Genomic DNA, 26,725 nt, shown 5'->3' with positions numbered 1-26,725 from the left:
GTGCTGGGGTATTTTTGGTTTTACAGGGATGCTTAACAAGCCACACTCTCACAGCTGTCTTGTTTTAATGCTGTAATTGTGAGCCTGACCTACAAAAGTTATATTTGCTGGGTAGACAAATGGAAAAGTCTCCTTAAACGAATACACTGACAAATTCTGTTAGCCTATGTGGTTAATAATGGGAGACTCTACAACACTGCCCTGTGAAACACACACAGGGCCCTCAGTGTCTATGCATCTCCCCACAGCTCTGCTTACCAACAACCATCAGAGAGTGTGATTCTATGCATAGGACACTGTTGTCATACTGGGGATACAAAGACATATAAGATGTTCATTTCTGGCTTGCCAGGTTTCAGCTTCAGACCCATGGATATTCCTATTAAGTAGGCCACATGAATCTTGTGGTGCCATTGTTATAATATGCTACACATGGGACCTTGGCAAATCCATGGCAGGCGAGGGACAAACAACACACGCTATCAGGCAGAATTTACATGGGAGGGAAGTTTTATTTGGAGGATGGAAGGGGAGTAGGGAAAGAGAGCGAAAAGAGAGAAGAGAGGAAGAGAGAGAGAAAAAAGAGAAGAGAGACAGAGAAAAGAGACAGACAGACAGAGATCTGTCTGCCTCTTAAGAGAAGTGGTGGAATTAAAAAGCAGGAGTAGGCGGAGTCTGTCTCTTAAAGGGACTCCTGCTCCTGCCTAGGGCCAGGGTACTGCTTGTCATGCTCAGAGGGGTGACGAACTGTGTCAGGTTCACAAGGGTTGGGATTAAGTTTGTCTGGATGATAAAGCCATTGCCTAGCCTTGCTCATGAAGTTACATTCAAGTAAGTGCAGTGCAGCAGCCAAATAGTGAATTAAAACACTTTGAATCTCCTCTTCAGGGGGATTATGCAAAAGGGAGAAAATGCATACCTGTTATGCATTGACCTTGCCTTCTTGAAGGTCTCCACGTGCTTGGCACACCTGCTTTCTGAGATCATCTTTCTAAAGTCCAGATCTCCACCCCTACCCCCAGTCCTAGCCAAGAACCTAGTCTTGGTGGCTTTTCTGGTCCTTTCTCACCTTCTCTTGTTTCCTCAGTTGCTCATTTGTGTGTCAGTGAACACTAATGGTGTCTGGTTGCATCTGGTTCTCTCTGTCCTGACCATTGTCCAAATTCCCCACTGCAAAGGGCTTGACCTGGAACTGACACCACAGGCAAGAGTTCTTCCTTCGTACAACCGTACAACCGTACAATCGACATAAGGGGGCAGCTAGAAAGATTTGCAAAGCAAGCAAGCTGTCTTGGTAAAATTACAATGCTTTTGTGATGGTGTTGTTCATAGAGAGGTAGATGAAGCGACAAAAACATGTTTATTAAATATTAGAGAATCATAAATCAATTTAAGGGCTGTGTGCTTTTAGAAAGGGAGAATATATATTAGTTACTGTCTTTATCACTGTGATCAAATACCTGAAAAGATGCGACTTAAGGGATAAAGTGCTTATTTTGGCCCATCATGATAGGGAAGGCATGATAGCAATACGTTTGGGGGCCTAAGGATGCTTGCTCATTCAGTGGATCAAGAAACAGAGTAGAACGCCGGGGCTCTTCAGGCTGTTTCCTTTTCTTTCTTTAATTCAAATCCCCTACCCACGGAGAGTGAGTCCTACCCTTAGGATGAGTCATCTCCCATCAGTTAAACCCTTCTTGAGACACCCACGCAGACATATCCAGATGTGTGTTTCCATGGTGATGCCAAATCCAATCAAGTTGACAGAGAAGATGAACTACTACAGTGGTCAGTTGCCAAGGGGAAAGACCCAAGGTATACCTTGAACTGGGCCTTGAGCAAAAAGTAGAGAAAGGCATTGACTGACACACTGTGGTTTTGGGGGTGGTGGTGGTGGAGGGTGCACATGGTGTTTGCTAACAGCAGAGTGAGTTGTCTGTGCGGTGGATTTCAACAAGAAAGTTGGAGGGGAATGAGGTGTGTGGGTGGAACTGGAAAGGGGTCATTCTTGTGTTACAGCTTATTTTTATCTCACAGGCAGAAGTGGGTGGTGACAATGGCATTGGCATATGTGGTGAGTACCATGGAGTAGCTTTTGGTGGTGAAAAAAAAAGATGAGGGGTAGGCAGCAAGTGTCAGGGATAGCCTTACGTCAGGGTGTGTGTGTGTGTGTGTGTGTGCGCGCACACACACACACACACACACACACACACTCGAATATATATATATATACATATATATATATGTATATATATACATACATATATATATATGTATATATATATAATCAATTGGAATATATCAAATCAAATTAGTGATAAAAGCTCTGTTTCAGTTTGGATGTGGTATTGATGCTCTGCAGCCAGCTGAAAATGCAGGACCCCAGCTGAGGAGGAGGAGCTCTGTCTTGGCAGCTCTCTGTGGAGGCTGGAAACTGAGCTACTGGGAAAGAAGGAACACTGCAGAAAAGGGTGTATGGCGGTGGGGGGTGGTGGTGAAGGAGGCTCAAAGACGTGCTGTTGTGTGGTTGTACCCAGAAAGGAACTAGGAAGCCAGGCAGAGAGGTGTAAGGACTGGCAGGGAGACAAAGAGAAGGGTGTGAGGGATTGGAAGGGACAAGCTTGAGTCATCTCAGGTCGACATCAGACTTGTGTGGTCATGATTCCTGAGTGTGGCTTCTCATAGCTGTCAGCTTTGTTCTTCTGGTCATCCAAGCCCAGGCCTTGATTTCCTCCTTCCCCTTTCATCTGCTTCCTAATCTAGTCATCAGGAAGTGTTTGGTCTCAAGCTTCAAGCTTCATCAAATTTAACAGATCCCTTCTGTCCTCACTGTGCGGCTACCCAGCCACAGTCTCCAGTACCCGGACTGTCCGAGATCTCCCTGACTGGCTTTCTTGTGACTCCCTCCCTAACCCCTGAGCCATATCAGGGAGGGCCATTTGCACCTTCCCATCCCTACTCCCCCTCCCCCAGACAAGGTTTCTCTGTATTGTTTTGGAGGCTGTCCTGGAACTTGCTCTGTAGACCAGGCTGGCCTCGAACTCACAGAGATCTGCCTGCCTCTGCCTCCCGAGTGCTGGGATTAAAGGCCATCAACACCTGGCTTGCACCATCCCTTTCTGCTCACAGTTCTTCACTGGCTGGCTGGCTCCTCTGTCCCTCAGAGTAGAAGCTGAGGCCTAGCAGCCAATGAGGAAGGCCTAGTGTGTTGGCCCTGTAAATGTCTGGTCTGTTTCTTTCTGTGATAACTGCCAAGAAATTCTCCCATGTATAGGCTCTTCCTTGATGGATTCCAGTGATGCCCACAGAGTGATCTTCCCTGACAACAACTGCTTCCCTTCTCTTCCTTTGCACTCTAGTGCTCTCTGAACCCCATTCTCTCTTCCTTGGGGATAATCATTTCCTTATGGAGAGTAGCCTTTCCTCATCAATGTTTGTCACTACTGTTAGTATGCCTTGTTTACTGTTATATCATAAACACTTGGCATAGGCCATGTTTGGTAAGCATGGGGTTCCTGGTAAGCCAGCAGAGGCATATTTTATAATTATGGAAACCCAGCTCAAACAAGCCTTTGAGAAACAATTAAAAACAAAACAAAACAAACAAACAAACAAACAAAACCCTCCACCCCACTGTGCACACAGCCCACAAAAAGTTTCCCAAACCCAGGATCAAAGGTGATATGTGAGTCTCACAGAACTTAAAGGTCAGGGGTAGATCTGGCTTTAGTAAGTGTCACCTCCAACTTTAATCAAATAATTTCCTACAAGAAAATGACTCATGCCTATAGTACCAGCATCCAGGAAGCAGAATCAAGAGGAGAACTGCAAGTCTGGGTTCAGCTGAGTGTTAGGTCACCCAGGGGTACACAGCAAGACCCTGTCTCAAAAGAAAATGACAGTCCCTTTGATGCATTTGTCCTTGGCCTGATTTTAGATTTTCTGTTGATACACAGGTGCAATGCATCCATCCATCCATCCATCCATCCATCCATCCATCCATCCATACATACATACATACATACATACATACACACACATGTATCTACACACACATCTGTACTTAGATGTCCACCCATATGAAGACCTGCATGCACCAAGGGCAACAGGTATACCTATGCACATACTTAGTTCAAAAGACTTCATAGGCAGATAATTATGAAATAGGATAGCTCATAGCATGCCTGAATGAGTGTGTGGTCCACAGTGACATCTAAGAGAGGGCAATTGCTTTGAAAGAAGCAGCTTTTAGAATTGGAAATGACACTAATGCTTTGGTGTGTGTGTTGGGATGGTATGGTATAAATAGCTAATATTCATGAAGGCAAAACAATCAGCTAATTAGGAAATCCATTTTCTGTTAATGAGATGGTTGTACTTTGCAAAGCATTTCATTTGGACTATTAATGCAGGACTCTCTTGTACAAATACGCTTGGTTCTGAAGCTTGCATTCCACACCAGGAGCTGGGTTTCTGTTTTTGGTGGCCAGCAGGCAGTTTACTAAGGTGGGACTACAAATTAGGATTGGAAATACAATCCAGAAAGGAATGGGAGCCACCTGATGTTTCCTGTGGTGCTTTCTTTGTTTAGAATCACACCAAGGTTCGCATTGTCTTGCTTTGTTTTGGACCTCCACTTTACACACCATGCACGACTCCTATTAGATATTCCAACATAGAAGGCAGGCTGTTCAAACAAAGCTGAGTAGGGAATTGGGACTGTAGAGGTTTTAAGAGAGAGCAATAGAATTTCTAATGTGCTACATTGTCTGTAACAGAAAGGAGTGATAATCAGATAGCCACCTCAAGGCTTTGAAAAGACCAAGCATGCACAAAATCTGCTCTGGACAGAGGGGAGAAACCCTTTGCAAATGACAGTCACATTGCAACAAAGGCTTGAACTTGGAGAACTAAGTGGGAAGAGCTCATTTTTCCTCTGTCACCTTCCACCAGGACTGGTATGGCATTTGTGGTCTGCAGCAGTTCCAGTGCACAATGAAGCTTTCTACCCAGACTGAGTTCAGGGGGCTCCTGGGTGAGGATGAAGCTTGCTTCTCTGTGGGCAGAGCAGTTACTGGTTACCACCTCGCCTGGAGCTGGGACCTACATTAACAGACTACTCCTGGTTTTCTTCTCTAGGCTCCTGTGTCATTCCACCACCCTGCTGTTCTGTCATATCCTTAGGTTTGCTGTCCCCATAATCACTCACTGTATTAGCTATTGTCTTCTGGATATGGGGGCAAAATACTTTATAAGCAGCCACTTGAGGGAGGGAGGCTGACAGTTTGCAGGTATAGTTGTTCATGGGATGGAAGGCGTGGCAGGAACAGCCTGTGGCTGTAGTGGTAGAAATATAGGCTGCCTGCTCAGACCTTTTTAGACCAGTAAGCAAGGTGTGGCTGTAACCCCTAAGACCTGGCCCTAATGATCCATTTCCTGCCTCGGGGCTCCACCTCCTCAGGGTTCCACAAATTTGTATTACTTTTCTGTCACAGTGATAAATGACCATGACCAAGGCAACTTATAGAAGAAAGCATTTATTTTGGTTTATGGTTCTAGAGGGTTAGAGTTCCCAGTGGTGGAGACAACATGACAACAGGGGGAAGGCCTGGCTGCAAGAGCAAGAATGTGAAAACTGGAATTTGTTTTTTTTTTTTTGTTTTTTTTTGTTTTTTGTTTTGTTTTGTTTTGTTTTTTGTTTTCCGAGACAGGGTTTCTCTATAGCTTTGGAGCCTGAAAACGGGAATCTTAAACCATAAGCCTACAGCAAATAGAGTGACTTGGAAGTGGTTGAGATTTTTTTTTTTTAACTTCAAAGCTCACCCCCAGTGATGTACTTCCTTTAGCAAGGCCCAGCTACCTAAACATCTCAAAATAGTTCCACTAACTGGGGACCAAGTGTTCAATGCTTGAAACTATGGGAGATGCTTCATATTCAAACTACTGTAAAGGTCTCTAAAGAGCTCCCCAAACTGGGGACCAAGCATTTAAAGACAGGAGACTGAGAGGAGACGTTCCATAGTGAAACAATAATACTCAGGCTTATATGGTTATGTATTGTATATTTCTCGGTCTTTTTCCCAAGTACTTTCTGAATGTCTGCTGTGAGTTAGAATCCTGCTTGGTTCTGGCAATTCAATTGATGGATCTTGTTTTATTTAGTGAGGCAACAGCTATTAGAGAAATAATAATCTAATCAAACCAACAATTGTAACTGTGACCATCATGCTGTTCTATGGATATATAGTCTGTAAAAACAGAACAAAACAAAAACATCATCTTGATGTGAGGATACTACCTTGAAGGGAGATAACAAAGTTGATATGTTAACTAAGCAACAGGGATACTCTTCCAGGCAGAACGTGGAGGGGCATGTGCAGATGTCCTAGGCTGGAGAGAATATAAAATATCAGAGAAAGTACAAGAGTATAAGGTTGGAGCTCAGAGAAGAGACAGGAAAGTGGTAGAGACATGGTAGATACCAGACATGTTTCGTGGTAGAGGCTGTTAAGTTTCTTATGGCAGTAAGGAACTACCACAGGCAAGGAACTAGAAAATACATTCATCTGGATCTAGAATCCCCACGGAAGTATATTCGTTTAACTCTGTAGAGAAGAAACCACTGACAAATGGAGTGTTTTCTTTCAGACCTCATCTTCAGGCATGTGATGGTAACGGTCTGTTGGAGCCTAAGTTACGGTTTACTGAATGGACTCTATAAGCAACACTGGGCCTTTTTAAACTAGATGGAAGAGGACCTGAATGGGGGTGTAATGGTTGGCTTTAATTATCAACTCGACACAACCTAGAATCACCTAGAAGGACAGTTTCAATGAGAGATTGTTGATGTTGCTTGACCTGTGGCTATGTCTTTGGGGATTGTCTTAATTAAGTTAATTGATGTGGGGAAACACAGCCCACTGTGGATGGTGCCATTCCCTAGGCAAGGGGGTCCTGAAATAGAGAAATAGAGTTGAGTACAAGCTAGCAAGTAGCACACATGCATTCATTCTCTCTGCTTTTAGTTGTGGGTGTGATCTGACTAGGTACCTGAAGTTCTTTCCTTGACTTTCTTGCAGTGATGGGCTGTAATCTAGAGACATAGCCTGAAAACAAACCAAAACAAAACACCTATCTCCCAAAAGTCATTTTTTTGTAAGAGTATATTATTACAGCAACAGAAGTGGAAATAGGACAGGCAGAGCCCTTTCTAGAGCTCTCGCAAGTGGAGCAGATAGGGAAGACAGCCAGGGAGCCTCTTCTAGCACCAGGTGAAGAGTAAGATGAGAAATAACACTGATGTGAACCAAAAGTAACCCATTGAATCAGACCTGCTTTCCTAATTTTCCCATTGTTTTCCTCTCTCAAATTATGGTGCACCGTGAGTGCTTCAGTGCAATACATCAGTTAGTTCTATTTTTAGCATAATAAATTCATGCATTAAAAAAAAACAAAGTTAAACAGAATTCAGGAATTCACAGCATCCCAGCTAGAAATCTCACCAAATACTCATACATTCAGGTGACATCTTTCATATGACTTGAAGTTACCAGACAGCCTGGTGGGTGACCACTTCAACTTTGAATTTTGCGTTGAAGCAGAGCAGAGAGCTAAGATTAGAGCTAAGGCAATTGAAAGATCATGTTCCGGATGCTTCTAAGGGCCAGGGAAGCATGCACGTCAATCAACAGCCTTCTGAGGAAGCTCATCTGAGAACCCAATTCCATGACCACGCTTGTGAAGTCACCTTCAGCCCAATTAACTGTGTATTTATCATCTTCCTCCCATCTGCAGAGAGATGTGATTAATTATTTTGGCATTCACCGTAATGCCATTAATGGAGAACCATTCATTAACTGGACATGGTGGCTGTTGTGTAGGAGTGCTACAGTGATTTAACAAGTGACTTACTAGGATTTGATGAGTCCAAATTGCATGAATGGAAGATTAAACGATATATAATTCTGACTGATTATAAGAGAGTGATCAAACCAGCATTGAAAAATAGATTACATACACGGAGAATTTCAATTGTACATTCTGTGTGAGCCAACAAAATTTCAAAGGAAAATACAAATCAATTTCCATGTTCTCCCTAATGAGTTCTTAGGACTGGCATTTAAAAAAAGATGTTCAATTCTGATGTGTTTTTCATGTACAATGAGAATAGGAGATCATTCACATGCTTAAATGGAGATTATTTAATGCCAGATGCAGGGGCATGGTTAGACTTGACAAGCCTCATTGTAAATTTTGCTTCAAATACGGACCTTATGAGTTGAGTATTTTTATAACATTATGCCTTTTTATACTAGTTTGTCATTCTTATATAGGTTGCTTGTCATTTATAAAAATGTCTTTCTAATCCTGGGCTATCTTATAAGTTGTAGCTATCCAATGTTTATTTCTATAAACACTTAACAGAAATTGCTCCATCCAACTCTAGGTTAGTGAACCAGTGAGTTTATTAGGGCTACTTACAGGGGCATGGATGATAACTTAAAGGCAGCTATATCATTAAAAGCTTACCCCCAGAATAGCTGATGACTTCTGAAGGCTCTATCCCTGGAAGACTCTTCATTTTTATAGTCTTGTAGGGAGCTTGGCCAGTTAGAGAATCTCTTCTCCCCAGCTATTCCATTCTGCTTATATATCCCTGGACAGTGGCTTTTGAGACTCATAAGTTTCAGGAAATTACTGGGACCTGTAAGTTATTTACTTCCTGGGTCTTGATTAACCCCTCTCTAGGATGGACCATTTTAATTTGCTGGAAAGGGTTATACAACATGAGTATAAGTGATACTTTGATTTGAACATTAGTTTTAGCTGGATGATGGTGGATCATGCCTTTAATCCCAGTAATTGAGAGGTAGAGGCAGGTAGAGCTCTGTGAGTTCAAGGCCAGCTGTTCTACAGGGCTAGTTCCAGGACAGCTAAGGCTACATGAAGAAACTCTATCTTGAAAAACAAAAACAAAAACAAAAACAAGACAAAACAAACACATTATTTTTAGATTCTAGAAAGAATTTTAAAGAGTGAAAATAATTTTTAAAATTTTCATTTCAAAGCTTTGACTTGTAGGACTAAGTTAGGGGAATATCTTGGTGGCTGTCTTACTTGTATCCTGGCACTGCTGTTTTGAAAGGGAACATACTTTTCTGGAGTCTTCTCCTCAGGACTTGAACTAGGTTATATTCAGGATCTGTTCTAGCCTCCTTAAATTCATAAGTCAAAACCTGACTTTCAGCTGTGGCATCAGGAGTCTTGGGATTTAGGTAGTGATTAGGTTGTGAGAGTGTAGTGCACCTAAAAGCAATGCTCATGCAAAGGAGGACTTGTCACCGGGCAGTCCTTCCCTCTTCTTGCGTGTGAGAAGATGGCCACTTATGAATCAAGAGATGGCCTTCACCACACACCAGCTCAGCTGGTACCTTGAACTTCCCAGACAGATCCATTTCTCTTGTTTCAAAGTTAACAGCCAGCAGTAGTTTTTCCTGAAGCCCAAATACTAAGGCCTTATTTTACATAGATATTGTTTGTTCATATTGCTGTTGATGATAGTGGTGATGCTAATGGGGCTGCTGATGGAGGTAATAAGGATGGTGTTGATGACAATGATGATTTATAAAGTTTTTATCTGTTTGGGCTGCATTTTATGAACCCTGTCAAAAACAACCATTTAGGAAATAATTATTTCTCTTTTAGAAAGGAGTCTAAGGCACAAAATTACTTAAGTTCTTTCTCTTCTTCCTGGTCCCCAAGAAGGTGACCACTCTGACAATCACCCTGCTTTATATATAGCAAAGAAGAGGCAGAGAGGGTGTGATGTAATTAGTACCTTGTCCATATAAGGTGGTACCTTCATGATTTCCTCTAGACCAGATGCCTAACTTGGTAGAACAGGACAAGAGAAAATATTTCGATTCAGAGAAATTGCTACCCAACACCAGCCTTGGGAAAAGGAGTATTATAGCATGGATACTTTTCTGAAAAGAAATTTTGCAAAAATGTAGCTTTTCAGGTTAATCCCTAAGTGGCTGTTGCACTGTAACTTAGGGAAGACTTTCCATCTAGTCCTTTTTGTTAACCTTTAAAGCCAATTCCTGGACATTGCACTGTCAGAGTTCTCTGTAGGTTGGAGAGATGCCTGAGTAGGAAAGTGGTGGTAACATTGCTCTGTATGACAGCAGTGAATGTTGAAAATAAAATCACGCTCAGATGACAACAAGTTGGCTGTACTTTTTTCCTAGAATGTCTTCACATTATCCATTTTTCCCCTTAAAGCAAAATAATAATATGTAGTCCCCATAGTCACGTGGCTACCTAACTGTAACCCATTTGGTGGTTTAGAACAAGAAATTTCAATGTGATGGCTGCTGTTTATGTACCATTGTGTCCCCTAATTCAGGAAGCATGGTTCAATACATCAGTGGTTCTCAACCTGTGGATCATGACTCCTCTGGGGGTCAAATGACCCTTTCACAGGGTTTGTACATCAGATATCCTGCATACCAGATATTTATATAATGGTTCACAATGGTAACAAAATCGCAGGTATGAAGTAGCAACAAAAACAATGTTATGGTTAGGGGTCACCACAACACAAGGAACTATATTAAACAGTCCCAGCGTTAGGAAGGTTAGGAATCTGCATGGGCAAACTGTCCCTCCCCAACAGCTTCCTCCTCTAAGCATCAACACTCACAGTGTGACTGGGGTACATCAGGTTTTAGAGCGCTTGCCCAGCATGCACAAAGCCCCAGACTGGTTCCAGAGCACCCAATAAAACAGATGTGGTGGTGTGTGCCCATAATTCCAGCACACTGAAGGTAAAGGCAGCAGGAATTGGATTTAGAGTTATCCTTCACTACCTAGTGAAGGCCAGCTGTTGTCTCAAACACGAAATAAAACAAACCACAACAAAATATTACAAGCAGGTACGACAATCGCCAACCTTTTGGGTAGAAACTGACTAAAAACTTTGTGCAGAGAAGATAAAAAAGATTGCAATGAGGTCCTGTGTCCTTGGGTGGCCGCCAGGTTCTTCACTGGGGGCAGCACAAATGCATTGACATACGGGAGGCATTTTTGAACGAGCTGACCAGTCAGTCCCTCCTCCCAATTTACCTCCTGATCCAGATTTCATTGAGAAAACAGGACTGAAGATCCTTTGAGTTCCTGTGGTCAAGAAGTGTTAGGTAGCCTTGCTTTGTTAGCCCACAACTTGGTCATTCCTGGAGCTCACACCCAGAATGGAGCTCTTTGCTCCTGGTCAAGAATTGATTTCTTCCATTTTGTTACCTGGTCTCCAAGTGTTGAGTCACAGATGCAGGTAGAATCCTTCCTGACCTTCTTAACAGGCTGGCACAGGCGTGCCATCCCCCCTGCCCTGTGCCTCATGGTCATTGTGAGCTGGTTGGAGTGAATGCCAGAGCCCCAAGGTTGGCAGCTGGAAGCTGCTATTTGAAAATCTCCGTGCTTTGGGATTTCCTGAGTTGAGAATAGTATTTATAGGTTATAAGCCTGTGCCAAATGACTCCAAGCATTAATAGCAAACTTAGTGCAATCTATTTCGAGCACTTACAGCTTAAGAATTTATGGTCAGAATTTTTGTTTTCCATGTATGCTTTCCCTTTAAGAGGGAGGAAAGTGATCTTGAACCAAACGACTGAAGTGAGAAGTGCAAATCCCCTTTGCTATTAATCCCAATGAGGTGTTAACTACAAAGTCCATTTAAGACTCTTTAGCATTAGCCTTAGAGAAGAAGGCAGTAAAATAAACAGTTAATGGCCTGAAGCCAGCCATTCCCTGCACTTTAATTGATGCTTGACCACTGCATTCCAAGGATAATGGCTGGGCCCTCTTTCACTTCTCATTTGCACCAAGGGGGGCTGTTGTAATGATTGGAGAACACTTCCTTACTGTGTTAATGAGCACCCCTAGGCAGCAGCAAGAGCACTGTGTGCATTTGTGTGTTGGGAGGATGGGGAGGCAGGAGAGCAGAAATGGGGGAAAGGGGAAGCCCAACTTTTATTTGTCATCCTAACTAGTTCCTTGGGGGTGTTAACAGGTCCCTGGGTAGCCTTTGTAGGGTTGCTTTCATTATGGTTTTAGACCTCAGTAGGGAAATCATCTAGTCACTCAACATCTGTTTTCCTCCAGCACTCTCTTTCTCTTTTCTAGCACCCAAATGGCACGTTGAGCTCTGCAGAGAGCTCAAGACCCACTCCCACCATGGGCCGAAGTTTTCCTTTATAATACAATCATAGTTCTAATCTGTAGTTCTCTATCTTTTCTAAGAAATCTCACTGTGGAGTGTGGTGGTTCATATCTGCAGTTCAGGTACTTATCAGCTAAGGCAGGAAGATTGCTGTGAATTCAAGGTTAGCCTGGGAACACCAGAGACCCTGTCTCAAACACCCAAACAAAGCACACGAACAAATTAGCTAGCAGACCAAAGGCCAAACCACCATTCTCCAAAATAAATAAATAAATAAATAATTGAAAAAAGAAATAGAAATTGAAACTTTTCTCACCAATTCTGTGCTTGAAAACATTTTATAGGCATTTCTTTTCTTCTTCTTCTTCTTCTTCTTCTTCTTCTTCTTCTTCTTCTTCTTCTTCTTCTTCTTCTTCTTCTTCTTCTTCTTCTTCTTCTTTTTTAGTATGATTATGGCCTGGTAATGATACCCAACTCAATTAACAGGCTGGGTATAGTGGCACATGCCTTTACTTCCAGTGCCTGGGAGGCAGAGGCAGGAGGACTTCTGTGAGTTTGAAACCAGTCTTGTCTATACAGTAAAATTCAGGACAGCTAGGATTACATAGAGAGACCCTGTCTCAAAAAACAAAAAGAAGCAAACAAACAACCCAACAATTTATTTTCAGACATTACATCTGGTCTTGTTGCTGAGTCCTGTTCTTTCTCCCTTTTCTCCCCCGTAGCATACTTCTCTGTTCCTGTATACTTGCTATCATCTGTGTTCAGATGATATCAAGTTTGTATAAGCCCTCATGTTCACAACTATCCATGTTATGTGTCTTGACTACCAATTTGCCTGCCCCATTTTTTTGGGGGAGTCTCACCAGCATTTTAGGGACAAGTCATCTGAGAGGTTTCCCATGGCCCTGTGGTCAGCCTGACCCGTGTACACATGGACAACTCTAATTGGACTCTAAGTGTGTGTGTGTGTGTGTGTGTGTGTGTGTGTGTGTGTGTGTGTGTGTTTATAAGAGAAGAGCACATGAGAGGTGCAGGTGAAAGGGGACACGGAGGAATTGGGAGTGGAGGGAGGGATGGGTGTACTCATATGTGTAATTCTCAAACAACACAATAAAAGATTATTCTTTTATTCAAAAATAAAAATTTAAAAAGAGAAAGTATAAAACTTCGGTCAGGTGTATTTTCAGTTTTATTCTTTATGCACAAAAGTATAAATATTCATATATTTAAATCAGAAAAGCATTTCAAATTTAATGTTTACAGTAGAAATCTTGACCCATTTATTTATACCTCAACTAACTATATCAGATGTGATTTCATCTTTTCCCTCACACCCTTTGTCCAATCTACACGAAAGATTTGGGCTATCTTCCCTTTTCCCCATCCTACCTCCTGTGTCTCTCTTTTCATTAATAATTATCTTTCTCCCTTGCTTTTAGTCTCTGTCAGGCTGCAGCTGGAGCACCTTCTTAGCCTCCTGTGTGTCACAAGTCCCTGAGTGTTTGAAAAGACCACAGAAAGTGTGGGTACTGACAGAGCTTCCTCTCCATTGACAGCTTGTGTCTAAGCCCCTGGCTCTTAGAGTGCTGGGTGTGGAGACAAGTCTTTCTGAGTAGGTGTCTTAGTTAGGGTTTACTATTGCTGTGAAGTGACACTATGACCATGGCAACTCTTACAAAGAAAACATTTGATTGAAGGTGGCTCACTTACAGCTTCAGAGGTTGAGCCCCTTATGGTCATGAAGGGGAGCATGGCAGTATGCAGGAAGATGTGGTGCTGGAGCTGAGTACTACATCTTGCAGGGAACAGGAAGTTGACTGACTGCCACTGAAGGAAGCTTGAGAAAAAGAGACCTCAAAGCCCACCCCCCACAGTGACACACTTCCTCCAACAAGTGCCACTCCTTTTGGGGGCCATTTTCTTTCAAACTACCACAGTGGGCCTGTATTAGGAATTATATTACATATCATCAGTGTAAGAACACAGCTCTTGCTTCAAAGGGGATGAGAGAAAGTTTATTCTGGAGTTGGATATAAGTGAGCATGGCATGGGAACACAGATTCAGGTTCACCCAAATGTCATGTTCCAATGTGGTAAGAGCTTCGTGAAGTTTTCAGAGTCACAGGACAAAAGGACAGCATAAATCAAGATGCTTTTCAAATACATTGGTGGGAACAGCAAGAAGGTAGGTTCCCCTACACAAGGGGAATCTTTGCTATTGGGCTCCAATGCTGCCTCATGACATTCTCAGCCTTTGGGTTGGTGGAAACTAGGGCTCTATTTGTACATCCCAAAAGATTTACTTAATTTAAGCTTCAAGGATAATAGTAGGTCAATTTATTTCCAGAGATGGGCAATTAATAGCTACTTTGGGAGCTAACAGTAGCTCAAGATATAACAGTCCAATGCTTGTCAATCATCAAGGTTCCAATAAGTCAGTCAGCCCTCTAGGATGTTTGATGTAGGGATGTCTTTTTTTTTTTTCTGGTAACTTTATTTCATAATATGTTGATTTCATATCTCAAAGAAGGTAAAGTAGTGCCATACACTCTGAGTTTCCTCTGAGTATGTTAGGAGTGTCTGTGAAAGGGATCATACTGACTTCTAGCAGTTCTCAAATGTCCCAAAGAGTATCTTTTTTTGGCAGATTTTTTTTTATTTGAATTAGAAACAAGATTGTTTTACATGCCAATCCCAGTTCCCTCTCCCTCCCCTCCTCCCCACCCTCCCCCAAACACCACCTATCACATATTCTTTCTGCTCCCCAGGGAGCGTGAGGCCTTCCATACGTGGTCACCAGAGTTTATCATATCCTTTGGGATAGGGCCTAGGCCCACCCCAGTGTGTCTTGTTTCAGGGAGTATCTCTCTATGTGGAATGGGCTCCCAAAGTCCACACCTATGCAAGGGATAAGTACTGAACTACTACAGGAGGTCCCATAGATTTCCAAGGTTTCCTCACTGAAACCCATGTTCCTGGGGTCTGGATCAGTCCCATGCTAGTATCCCAGCTATAAGTCTGGGGACCAAAAGCTCCCTGATGTTCAGGTCAACTGTTTCTGTGGGTTTCACCAGCCTGGTCTGGACCACTTTGCTCTTCATTTGTCCTTCTCTGCAACTGGATTCCAGTTCAGTTCAGTGATTACTTGTGGGTGTCTGTTTCTACTTCCACTAGCTGCTGGATGAAGGCTATAGGATGGCATATAAGTCAGTCATCAATCTCTTTATCAGGGGAAGGCATTTAAGGTAGCCTCTCCTCTGTTGCTTAGATTGTTAGCTGGTGTCATCTTTGTAGATCTCCAGACATTTCCCTAGTGCCTGATTTCCTCTGTAAACCTAAAATGTCTCCCTCTATTATAGTATCTCCATTCTTGTTTTCTTCTATCCTTCCCCTGACTCAACCTTTCTGCTCCCTTATGTCCTCCTCACCTCTTCTCTTCTCCCCTTCTCATTCTCCTAGCTCCCCCCACTCTTCTCATGCTCCCAATTTGCTCAGGAGATCTTGTTCATTTCCCCTTCTCCAGGGGACCATGTATGTCTCAAAGAGTATCTTTTTTATGGAGTACATTTTGTTCTATTTCAGATTCTTCCTGTAAGGGGCACAGTTCCCGTCCTGGACACATGGAATTTCCCAAGTGTTCCTTTGCTCTGACTTAGCTACTGCTGCTTGGAAAAATTGGACAGCATTGCTTTCACTCTGGGTATTCCAGACATTTCCCCTAGACAACCCCAAAGGGAGGTGCAAAAACTTAGTTAAGTTATATTCGGACATGGCAGGAGCAATTAGCTACTATTCTCATAGCATGCACACAGGGCCTTGCACATGAGCTATTCATTTCAGTGACTCACTATAAGGGACTGGAGAACATGGCTAAGCAGCAACAGGTATCATGATGATGCAACGTAGTTTGAGAATACTGTGTGTGTGTGTTCATACATATATCTGTATGCGTGTGTATGTGTGTATATGGGTGGAGGCCAGAGATTGACATAGGGTATCCTCCTCAATTGCTCTTATTTTTTTGCATTTTATGTTATGTGTATAGGTGTTTTACCTGCAAGTATGTCTGTGTAACATGTGCATGCAGTGCCTATTAGAGACCAGAAGAGGACATGGATGCTCTGAGCCTAGGCACAGATGATCGGAAGCCTCCATGTGGGTGTTGGGAATCAAACCCAGGTCTTCTGCAGGAGCCACCATTGCTCTCAACCCCTGTTCGACTAATCCAAATTGCCCTTATTTTTGAGACAATCTTTCACTGAATCTAGAATTCACCCCCTTGGCTAGAGTATCTGGCCAGTAAACCCTGTGGACCATCCCATATCTCCTCTTCAATGTGGGGATTACAGGGAGAGTCTCCATACCTGGCTTGTCCCATCTCCCCTGCCTCTCTCCTTAAAATGTGTCCTAAACTTAGGTCCCTATGCTTGCACAGCTAGAGCCATCCCCCCACCTAGTCCCCCATATTACAAAGTTTTATTTAAAGAAATGCCTCTAGTGCAAATTCAAAATAGAAGTGTTTTCTTTCCATGCCATACCAAAAAGTTCACAAATGTGGGCAGCAGAGGAAGCTGTTTGTTTAGAAAGATGATTTTTCAATAAGTAAAAGATGATATCACAGGCAGTGTGGCCCTCCGGTGGACAGAGATCAGGGCTGGTTAACTTGCCAGTTTATAGCTAATTCCTGCATTTAATTGGGACAGGTGCAACTTCATTAATAGTTTAATAAGGCCTTTAAGGCCCCAATAATCTTGATCTTATTAAGCATATACAGCCAGCACAGTTCTTTCTTTCTGAGTTGCACTAAGAATTTCAGTCATGTATGGTGAGCATGGGAGTAAAAATCAGTTGCCTGGATTCCAAAAACATGTGAATAAAATATACTCTAGGAGTCTCCATGAATGTCTCTCATTCCAAGTGATTGTCACTTAAATGACACGATGACATGACTTATTAGTTTTTATATCAGATTCTTAACTGGAAGTACATGCCAGAATTATGCTGTGGAATCTTTCTTTTTTAATTATGCACTTATGTGGGTGTCTGTGCGTGTGAGTATGTGTGTATGTGAGTTCAGGTGATCATGGGCACTGAGAGGGCCTCAGATTCTCTGGCACTGGAATTGCAGGCAGTTGTGAGCTGTGTAAAATGGGTGCTGAGAACTGAACAAGCACTCTTAACCACGGAGCCACCTCTCCAGCTCCCTGGAAACTTTTTCAAAAACAAGTCTGCCAGGATTCTACTCCAAATCACAGCTTCTTTGTCATGTATGTTGGGGTCTGGAAATATGTAGTTTGGAGAATGTTCTGCAAGGGTTTGAAGCTTCTTTCCTCATTCCTGGGAGCTGGACCCCTCCTAGGCATGCTAGGCAATTCTTCCACCACCAAGCTTCTTGCATTTTATTTGAGACAAAGTCTTACTACATTGCCTAGGCTGGCCTTGAACTTTTGATCTTTCTACCACAGTCTCTTGAGTAGCCGGGATTATAGGCCTGTACTACAAGCCTGGCTGAAGCCACTAGTTTCAACACTGCTGAAAGAACCACTCCTTTTGACCGAAAGTTTAGAGTGACAGGAAGCAAGGGTGACTTATTATTGTTCTCTTAGTCTGCTTGGCCACCTCATCAGTAGAAGGGAGCTCCCTCAGTGTTCATTGGGGAACTGGAAGTGAACTCATCAGTGCTCATTGAAGAAACAGAAGCGAATTATGTAGGAAACTACACCTGTGTACTTTAAAAGTATGTACTTGTCTAAACTATTGCTGGCTAAATGCATTTAGTAGTTGAATAGATTTTTAAAACATAATCTTTGGAAGAAAGCCTCTTCTACATAATTGTAGAACATTATGTGTTCTAAATGTTTAGAGAACAGATGAGCTCGATTTAAAAAAAAAAAAAAAAACAACTGAAAGCATTTAATATGAAGCCCGAGAACAAAGGAAAGATATGAAGAACATTTTTTTATAATGATGGATGCCATATCTTGTCTCTATTATTTATGTGTGAAAATGTCACTTGGAATAAGATCTCAGTGTTTGTCAGTCACCTTTTGTCCACCCGGGGTAAGCATAAGTTGACAATAACTTGGGATTCATGCATTACTATGACTGACGTTCTTCTGTGATGGCCCAGTTAGTGAAGTGCTTGCTTTGAAAGCACATGACTCTGACCTTGGGAATTCATGTAATAAAATCGGGGTGTGCTGATATGTACTTTCAATTCCAGAGGTGGGGAATCGGAAATACCTGGATTCCCAGGGCTTGCTGGTCACCCTGCCTAGCCTACTTTGTGTGTGCCAGGCAATTGAGAGACCTTGCCTAAAAATAAAGGTGGACAGCATCTGAGGAACAACACCTGAGGTTGTTACAAGGCCTCCTCATGGAACGCACTCACATGAATGTGCATGGCATGCCCCCCCCCACACGAGTGGACATAGTACATATTTCATAAGGCATTCTGGAACTCTTTTGTGGGCACTGTCTTTGCTGTTTTGGCTCTGTGTACCCATGTCTTGACCTGTTACCCATCCCTTCTCCAAGACTTGTTCTTGGTCACCAAGGAGGTATCAGTAGGGGTGGCATAAGAAGGAGCCATCTAAGACAAATAGTCAGGGACTGATGCATGACGCAAACTTGAGCATGGGTGGACCTAGCCAATCTCAAAATGCACTGGAAGAGTGAGGAAATGCCCCCAGGTGAGGTGAGATCAGAGCAGGATCTAAGTGCTTTTCACAGTGGGAAAAGGAGGAGTATTGCCAGCAGGGGAGAGTGATGGAAGTGTCTGTAGAGCTGGGGTGAGCAGCATGTTTCTGCACAGTGTAGAGGCTCCGTGGAACAAGTTATCTGCTTCCTTCCTCCCCAGAACCTATCTACAGCAGAGGTTCAATAGCAAATGTGAGGAAGAAAGCAGCCACTACCCATGGATGAAAACACCACTGTCCACCAGAAACCTACTTCTGATCTCCACGGAGACACCAAGTTGACACAGTGTCTTTGTAAGGCATATGGGGAGCTGGTGTAGTGTCAGCAGGACTTGCTTGAACGTTCAAGAAATAACAGGAGCACAGTCTAGAAACTAACTTCCCACAGCTCTGAGGAATAGTTCTGAGAGCAGAGGGCCTCATCAACATTCCTGACAACCCGTGTGTTCCTTCAGGGAGTCTGAGAACTGCAGAACCTCGTAACTCCTCTGATTCCCCCAATTCAAGACCTGTTTCATGCTTTTGCTCTCTGCCTGCCCTCCATTTAGCATTTAAAAGAATGGAAAGTGAACCCAGTATGTCAAGGAACACTTTGAACAACTCTGTGGTAATGAGCCTTAGGAAATAATACACAGCACCCCTGGGGTGCAAGGGCATCTAAATTGGGAACACTCTGTTTAGAAGGTTGCTGATTTCTCATCTACAGAAGCAATGTGTTCTTAAGTGACCATCATTAAGGAGAGGGTGTTGGCTGTCCTGCAGGCAAGGCAGCCCCAAGGCATTCTGTTTCATACCCAGTTTCTTATTTTACTGCAGTGTACTCAACAAGAAAAAAATGTAAGTCTGCTAAGTCCCTGTGTCTCAGGACAGACAGAGGAATAGACTGTTAAAAGAGCTTGGATACAGTGACCATGAAACCCTTCTGAACCTATGTGATATAGGTATTTGACCTGGCAATGCCTGTAGGAAGTTGTGATACCTGAAGCATAATAGAGAATCTAAACTTAAAAACTCCATTACATGAAAATGAAAATTAAGTCATACATGACTGTGAAATGAATACACAAGAATTAACTTTTTGTATGATATAATTGATATGTATTATATTATACAAAAAGCCAGAAGCTCTCTTCGTGTGTGTGTGTGTGTGTGTGTGTGTGTGTGTGTGTGTGTGTGTGCGCGTGTGTGTGTGTGTGTGTGTGTGTGCGCGCGCGTGTGTGTGTGTGTGTTCATGTGCAAGCTTGCACATGTGCCTGTAGAAGCTGGAAGAAAGTGTCAGATCTCCTGGAGCTAGCGTAACAGGAAGACATGAGTTGCCCAACGTGGCACTCACTGGGGTGGGCTGATATAAGGTGGGGCCTTCAGAAATTTCCAGAACTTTTGACTATCCAGGAGATACACAGATGAAGGAAGCATTGAGCAACACATGCATTTTCTCCTTGGGTGAAGACCAGGGCGCAATCTCAGAACTTGAATCACAAAGATTTAGCCCTGGCAGACAAGTGTCTCTCACAAGACAAGGGCAGGAGTGGAACAAGATGATAAGGACATGCCTGATGCTCCTCTTCTTTGTCCTTGGCAATTCCCCATAATGTTTGGAGGGACTGGTGCATCTTAAGGACCTGAGGTCTGAATGGACAGAAGCTGTGTGGCTTATTTTACCCCTCTGTGTTACTGTGTTTATCTGACTTTCAGACTGAATTCAGCCTAGGCAAAATTCTAGTCTTGTAGAAAATGTGTTGGAAGAGCTGGCTTTACATTTCTTGTTATCCTGTTTTCTTTTAGGTTTTGTGAACGATTCTGTTGCTAAGTCCATCGTGGCTTTGCGTCTAACTCTGGTAGTGAAGGCCAGCAACTGTGTGCCTGGGGACAACCGCTTGAATGACATAGAGTGTTCAGGAAAAGGAAAATGTGTCACGAAGCCATCAGAGGTAAGGGACACCCGATAGCTTCTGTTACTATAACTAAACAGATTTGTATTTGTAAATATGTGTAGGCAGCATACAGATATGAGTTTCCATATGACCTTTGAAGTCACTGGAGTAAGTTCTAGGCATAGACAGACCTTCCTGAACTAGCATGAAGTTGATGTTACTTCTGGTAGAAGAATCAAGAGAAGTGGGGGAATGTGAATGTCATGGTCTGGCAACTGCAGAGAAGATGAGGAAGTGACGTGGAGCCTACTTGGTGACATGGCTTCCACGTGAACCTGCAGGGAAGATGTACACAGCCCCCACCCTTACTGTCCCCACTGAATTGTTCTGAGGCCTCATTAGTTCTGAAAAAGGCAGTGTCAGTAAAAGAGAACTGTTTCAAGTGAGCACTGCCACTCTGGAAGTCTTTAAAAATGTGTTTTACCCAGCTGACCTGAACATCAGGGAACTGTTGGTCCCCAGACTGATAGCTGAGATACCAGCATGGGACTGGTCCAGACCCCAGGAACATGGGTTTCAGTGAGGAAACCTTGGAAATCTATGGGACCTCCTGTAGTAGTTCAGTACTTATCCCTAGCATAGGTGTGGACTTTGAGATCCCATTCCACATAGAGGAATACTCCCTGAGCCAAGACACACTGGGGTGGACCTAGGCCCTATCGTAAAGGATACGATAGACTCTGATGACACCCTATGGAAGGCCTAACCATCCAGGGGAGCAGAAAGGATATGTGATAGGTAGGGTTTTAGTTGGGGGGGGTAGGGGAGGACGGGAGGGACAAGGGAACTGGGATTGTCATATAAAATAATCTTGTTTCTAATTCAAATAAAAAAATCTGCAAAAAATGCGTTTTACCTTATTTTTTAAAAAAATGAGCTGACAAAGTAACAGGTTTCCTTAAGACATTTTCTTATTGGCTAGCTCTGTCTTTAATTATTAACCAATTTCTATAAATCTGAGTATAATTCCACATGGTCTCGGCTCACCGGAGAATGCCTGGACCTGTTACTCCTTTCGCAGCTACGTGGTGTTTCCTCGCACACGCTCTCTGCCTACCTTTCCCAGAATTCTCCTCATCTCCTAGTCCTGCCTATCTCCCTGCCTCTATTGGCCAAAAATTGTTTTATTCATCAGCCAATAAGAGAAACATGTATACAGAAGGACATTTCCCATCATCAAACTTATTTGTGGTGAATCTGCCCTCCCTGAAACTCTCTCTCCCATTTCCCCACCCCCTGCTTCTACCCTTCCAGCCCCAGTATTCTCCTTTCTCTTTCATATCACATGCATTCTGTACTCACCGCATTTCTTTCTCTTTCTCCCTCTCACTGCCCCCTTCCTGGTTTCCTGGCCTCTGACCACACTCACTGCCACATAAACTGTAAACAAATCAGAAGCTAGGAGCCATACGTGAGAAGGGGGGACACACAGCTTTTGTTTTCCTGAGTACCTCAATATGATATCTTCCAATTCCAGTCATTTTCTGAAATTTTCATTTTTATTTACAGTTGAAGGTTTCTGTCATGTGTGTATCTACCACATTTTTTATTATTCATCCATCTCTTGATGGACATCTAGGCTAACTCCACTCCCTAGCTACTGTGACTAGAGCAGCGATGAGCATGGCCGAGCAAGTATCTCTGTGGCAGGATATGGCGTCAGTCCTTTGTGTACGTGCCCAGGAATGGACTAGATGGCTCAGTGACTGATGAAGCTCTGATGAGCTCTGTTTTCTAATGGCTGGCCCTGTAGGGAAGTGGTTCACTAGAAGGCAGGCATCACCTCACAATGGCATGTGGCAGGGATGCACTGAGGAGGTAGGACTTGTATGAGGAAGCTCTAGCCAGGAGCCTCTGCTTGCATTCAGAGTCATTGAAAAGGCTGGAGAGGTATTTAGCACCTGGCAGATAACTTGGGAAACCTTGCCAAACACAGGATAAAAAGACTCAAAAGCCTGGGTGAAGAGTCCACATTCATTTTGACAGATCATTTCAGAGCAAGCACATCTTCACTGGGGACATTGGCTTCTCCGAAGAGCTTCCAGCAGGTTGTAGCTATCCTGGCTCAGCTGCTGTCATCCCCCTGCACCAGGTCAACTGGAGTCTCACTGCTATTGGCTTTGCATTTCCCTTCAGAATGTTGTGATCAGTCAACTTCTCTGAGTCGTTTTGCATGTGTATCTCAGTGTGTGTACACATTCATGTGTATCTGTGGGATATATACTAGCATGTTTGCTTGTGCATGTGATGGTCAGAGGTCAGCCTCAGCTTTCTTCCTGTTACCCTCATTTTGCCTTGTGAGTCAGGGTCTATTGCTGGGCTTAGGGCTCACCCATTAAACTAGGTTGACTAGGCAATGAGCCCCAAGGATCTCATCTCCATAGTGCTGGGACCACAAATATGCACCATTGTACCTGACTTTTTTTTTGTTGTGAATTTTATGCTTTTTATTTATTTATTTATTTTTTTTACAGTTTTAAGATTAAGCCAGGTCATAAAATAACGTTTACTGAAAAAGCAAACAAGCAACAACAACAACAAAAAAGGTCCGTTTGTGCTTCAGGGTGTACAGTACACTGATACTTTCAAGGGTTACATATTCATATTTGACATATTCAGAGAACAGTATTCAGACTATACCTGGGATGCTTGTTTACTGAAGATAAAGCAACCAAGGCCAAACAAGATTACCCAGGGCTCTTTGTCTTATGTCCCATACTTTTTTTTTTTATTTAGAGAGTACTTTATTAGTTTTTGTAATCAAACCCACATAGATAAGACCTTACATATTTAATACAGTGCGTTAACCCTGTAAAAACGGAAAAAATTAAGTTCAACATTTCTAGACCAATATGGCTGTTAATTTCTGTACAATGCCAACTCAACACGGTTACTTTTTTCCAAAGTTGACAGCACAGCTAAAGTTTCCAAAAATTCAAATTATATATGTATATATATATTTATATTTATATAAAAGACCAATAATAGCAGTATGTTATGCATCAATAGCAGCAACAGCTTTTCCAGGTTCTGCAGTCATTTGAACAAAATTGTAGAGACATCCAGCACACTCCATTAAAAAAAAAAAAAAAAAAAAACAAAAAAAAAAACAAAATCCCAGAAAACAGCACAGTTCTGTTACTCTTGTGGTACCTGGCACCATTTTTTTTTCTTTTTTTTCTTTTTTATAAATTAGCTTCTCAATTATCATCTGGAAGGAAACCATTCTGAGCAACATCATTAAAAACAGCTCTGATAAAGCACGGTCACTACTATGTATCATAAAGCAGGTCCACATATGAGTGAGTACATTATCATGTTTGTCTTTTTGTGATTGGGTTACCTCGCTCAGAATAGTTTCTTCGAGTTCCATCCATTTTCCTGCAAATTTCAAGATTCCATTGTTTTTTTTCTGCTGAGTTTTTTTTTCTCCATTGTGTAAATGTACCACATTTTCTCTATCCATTCTTTGGTTGAGGGGCATCTAGGTTTCTTCCAGGTTCTGGCTATTACAAATAGTCCTGCTAGGAACATTGTTGAACAGATGTCCTTGTTATATGAATGTGCTTCTTTTGGGTATATGCCTAGGAGTGGAATTGCTGGATCTTGTGGTAGATCCCATTTTCTTGAGGAGTTGCCATACTGATTTCCAAAGTGGCTGTACAAGAAGAGTACCTGACTTTTTAATATAGATTTTTGGAACTGAACTTGGGTCCACATGCTTGTCCTGTAAGCACTTTACAGACTGAGCTGTGTCCCCAGACCCTGAGCCAATGATCATCATGTCTATTGAAAACCTAACACTGCATGGTGTGTTGTTATCCAGGCAGGAACTGTCTCCATAGACAGAGCTGCTAGCTATGACAAGAAGAGAAGGAACAGGAAGGTGGCTTATCTTTTTGGTGCTTACTTGAATTCTGTATCTTTTTTGTGGCCATTGTCTGGGCAGATACAGTGACTTAAGTAGCTGCAGCAACAGAGGACCATTGTCATTGTGTTTCTTTTTATTGTTCCCTAAAGTCAAAAGTTACACAGTCCAGCCTTTCACTCCATGCAAGAATCTACTTTGTAGCACGAGGAAAATAAAACTGTATTTGGTGATTTTGTTTTATTGTTTCTAATCATTTTATATTATTGTATTAGATCATCCATCAAGATAGGAACAATTCCATTACTTCCACACCACTCTCACTGAGTAGTTGAGCTCATTTCTTTCCTGTCAGATGTATTTTGGTGAAGTGATATTTCTCAATTCCAGGTTGACTGGTGGCTGTGGTTGCTCTTCTTAGATACCCCACCATCCCTAGAAGGGCCTTTTGTATGCCTGCTTTGTGCTGATCTTATGTCTTATGGAAGGAATTTTACTGTTGGCTACCAATTTCTCTTGTTGAACTTTGTTACCAAGGGCGTCCTGCTAACAGTGGTCACCTTTGATGATCAACACTTTGATTATCTTTGTGTACATGTACGTGTATGTGTGCACATATGGATGCCAGAAATCAAGCTGGGGATCATTCCTCCAGTGCTGTTCACTTTGTTTCTTGAGACAGTGTCTTTCTCTGGCCTAGACCTCACCAAGTATGCTGGACTGGGTAGCCTGATCCTCAGGGAGCTGCCTATTTTTTCCTGGTTAATACTATCATTAGAAGTGCTTGCTACCACACCTGTTTTTGTTTGTTTGTTCCTTTGTTTTTAATGTGGGCTCTGGGGATTGAACTCAGGTACTCATTCCTGTAAGATAAGCACTTTTATGACTGAGCTATCTTCCCAGTTCCCCTTGATTATCTTATAGGTGTTTTGTCAGAAAGGCAGCATGGGGTTTTGAGTATGCTTAGATTCAAAACTAGATGGCATGGGCCTTGTCTCTGAATGGAAAGAGGTTTGTTAGAACCTTCCAACAATATGGAGGCAATAGGATGGCATAGGAATAAGTTTATGTCGCTGTGAAATCTTGGCAAGTCCTGAATCTAGTGGCAGGAGCCTGAAAACTGGAGGCCGCACAAATAGTCACAGTTGAGTCCTAAGACTGTCTGCCGCAGAACCAGGCTGAACAAAGTCTGGAGATCATCTGCTGTTGGGCTCACCTCTGGTTTGGGGACACCCACCTTTCATTCCAGGCAGGTCTTCTGAATGATAAGACTCACTCATTATGAGTGCAATCTGCCTTGTTCAAAACCTATTGATTTCAGTGTAAATCTCATTCACAAACACCCTTTCAGAACAAGATCCAGAATAACGGGTGACCAGACATATCGGGATGGTGGCTCAGCCAAATTGATGTGTGAGATTGACCATAATATTCTCGCTATGCCATTGATTCTCTGTTGCCTCTTTCTGTGTAGTTAATTGCCTCATACACAAGTCTTAGGGAATTTTAAAATATTCCATCAGCTAAGAATAGCCTGAAGCCATTGACAGAAGGTTGCCTTTCAGCCTGTCACTCAAACTCTGATGCTATAGTTGGGTGATGGAAGGGAAGGTAGACTGCAGACAATAGTCCCATGAACAGAGCCCAGGAATGTGTTCACCATTGCCCCTTTCGTGCTGATTTCCCATGGTGAGTGTGCACCATGCTTTCACTCAATGACTGTCCTGGTAATTTCCACATGGAGTTAATAATGAACCTAAGACAGGGAAGTGATTGGATGGAACAATGACTGCTCTATCATTTTCCCACTTGTTGGCTTTGTGTCCATCAATAGGTAAAGGGGCCAGGGCTCTGCTTTCAGGAAATTACCTAGAAGTTTCCCTAGCTCTTGCCTTAGGAATGAAACCACTGTCCTTTGCTTTTGAGGCTGGGACACCGGAGCCACACACTGAGACTTAGCTTTGTGAGAGAACTCAGCTGCCATTGCTCTTCCATTGCTCTT

General features: G+C 42.7%; 1 protein-coding gene across 1 annotated transcript in view; it reads left to right on the top strand.

Annotated features, from left to right (window-relative positions):
• Dner (delta/notch like EGF repeat containing) overlaps positions 1-26,725 on the top strand; it is a 287,027-nt gene that overhangs the window by 128,678 nt on the left and 131,624 nt on the right. The window contains exon 5 of the mRNA XM_035441073.1: positions 20,707-20,852. Within this exon, the coding sequence (XP_035296964.1) occupies positions 20,707-20,852 (146 nt within the window). The remainder of the gene's footprint in view (positions 1-20,706; positions 20,853-26,725) is intronic.

The sequence above is a fragment of the Cricetulus griseus genome, chromosome 2 (assembly GCF_003668045.3).
Source record: "Cricetulus griseus strain 17A/GY chromosome 2, alternate assembly CriGri-PICRH-1.0, whole genome shotgun sequence".
NCBI classification, from domain to species: Eukaryota; Metazoa; Chordata; class Mammalia; order Rodentia; family Cricetidae; genus Cricetulus; species Cricetulus griseus.
This window is presented reverse-complemented; position numbering and strand designations above follow the sequence as displayed.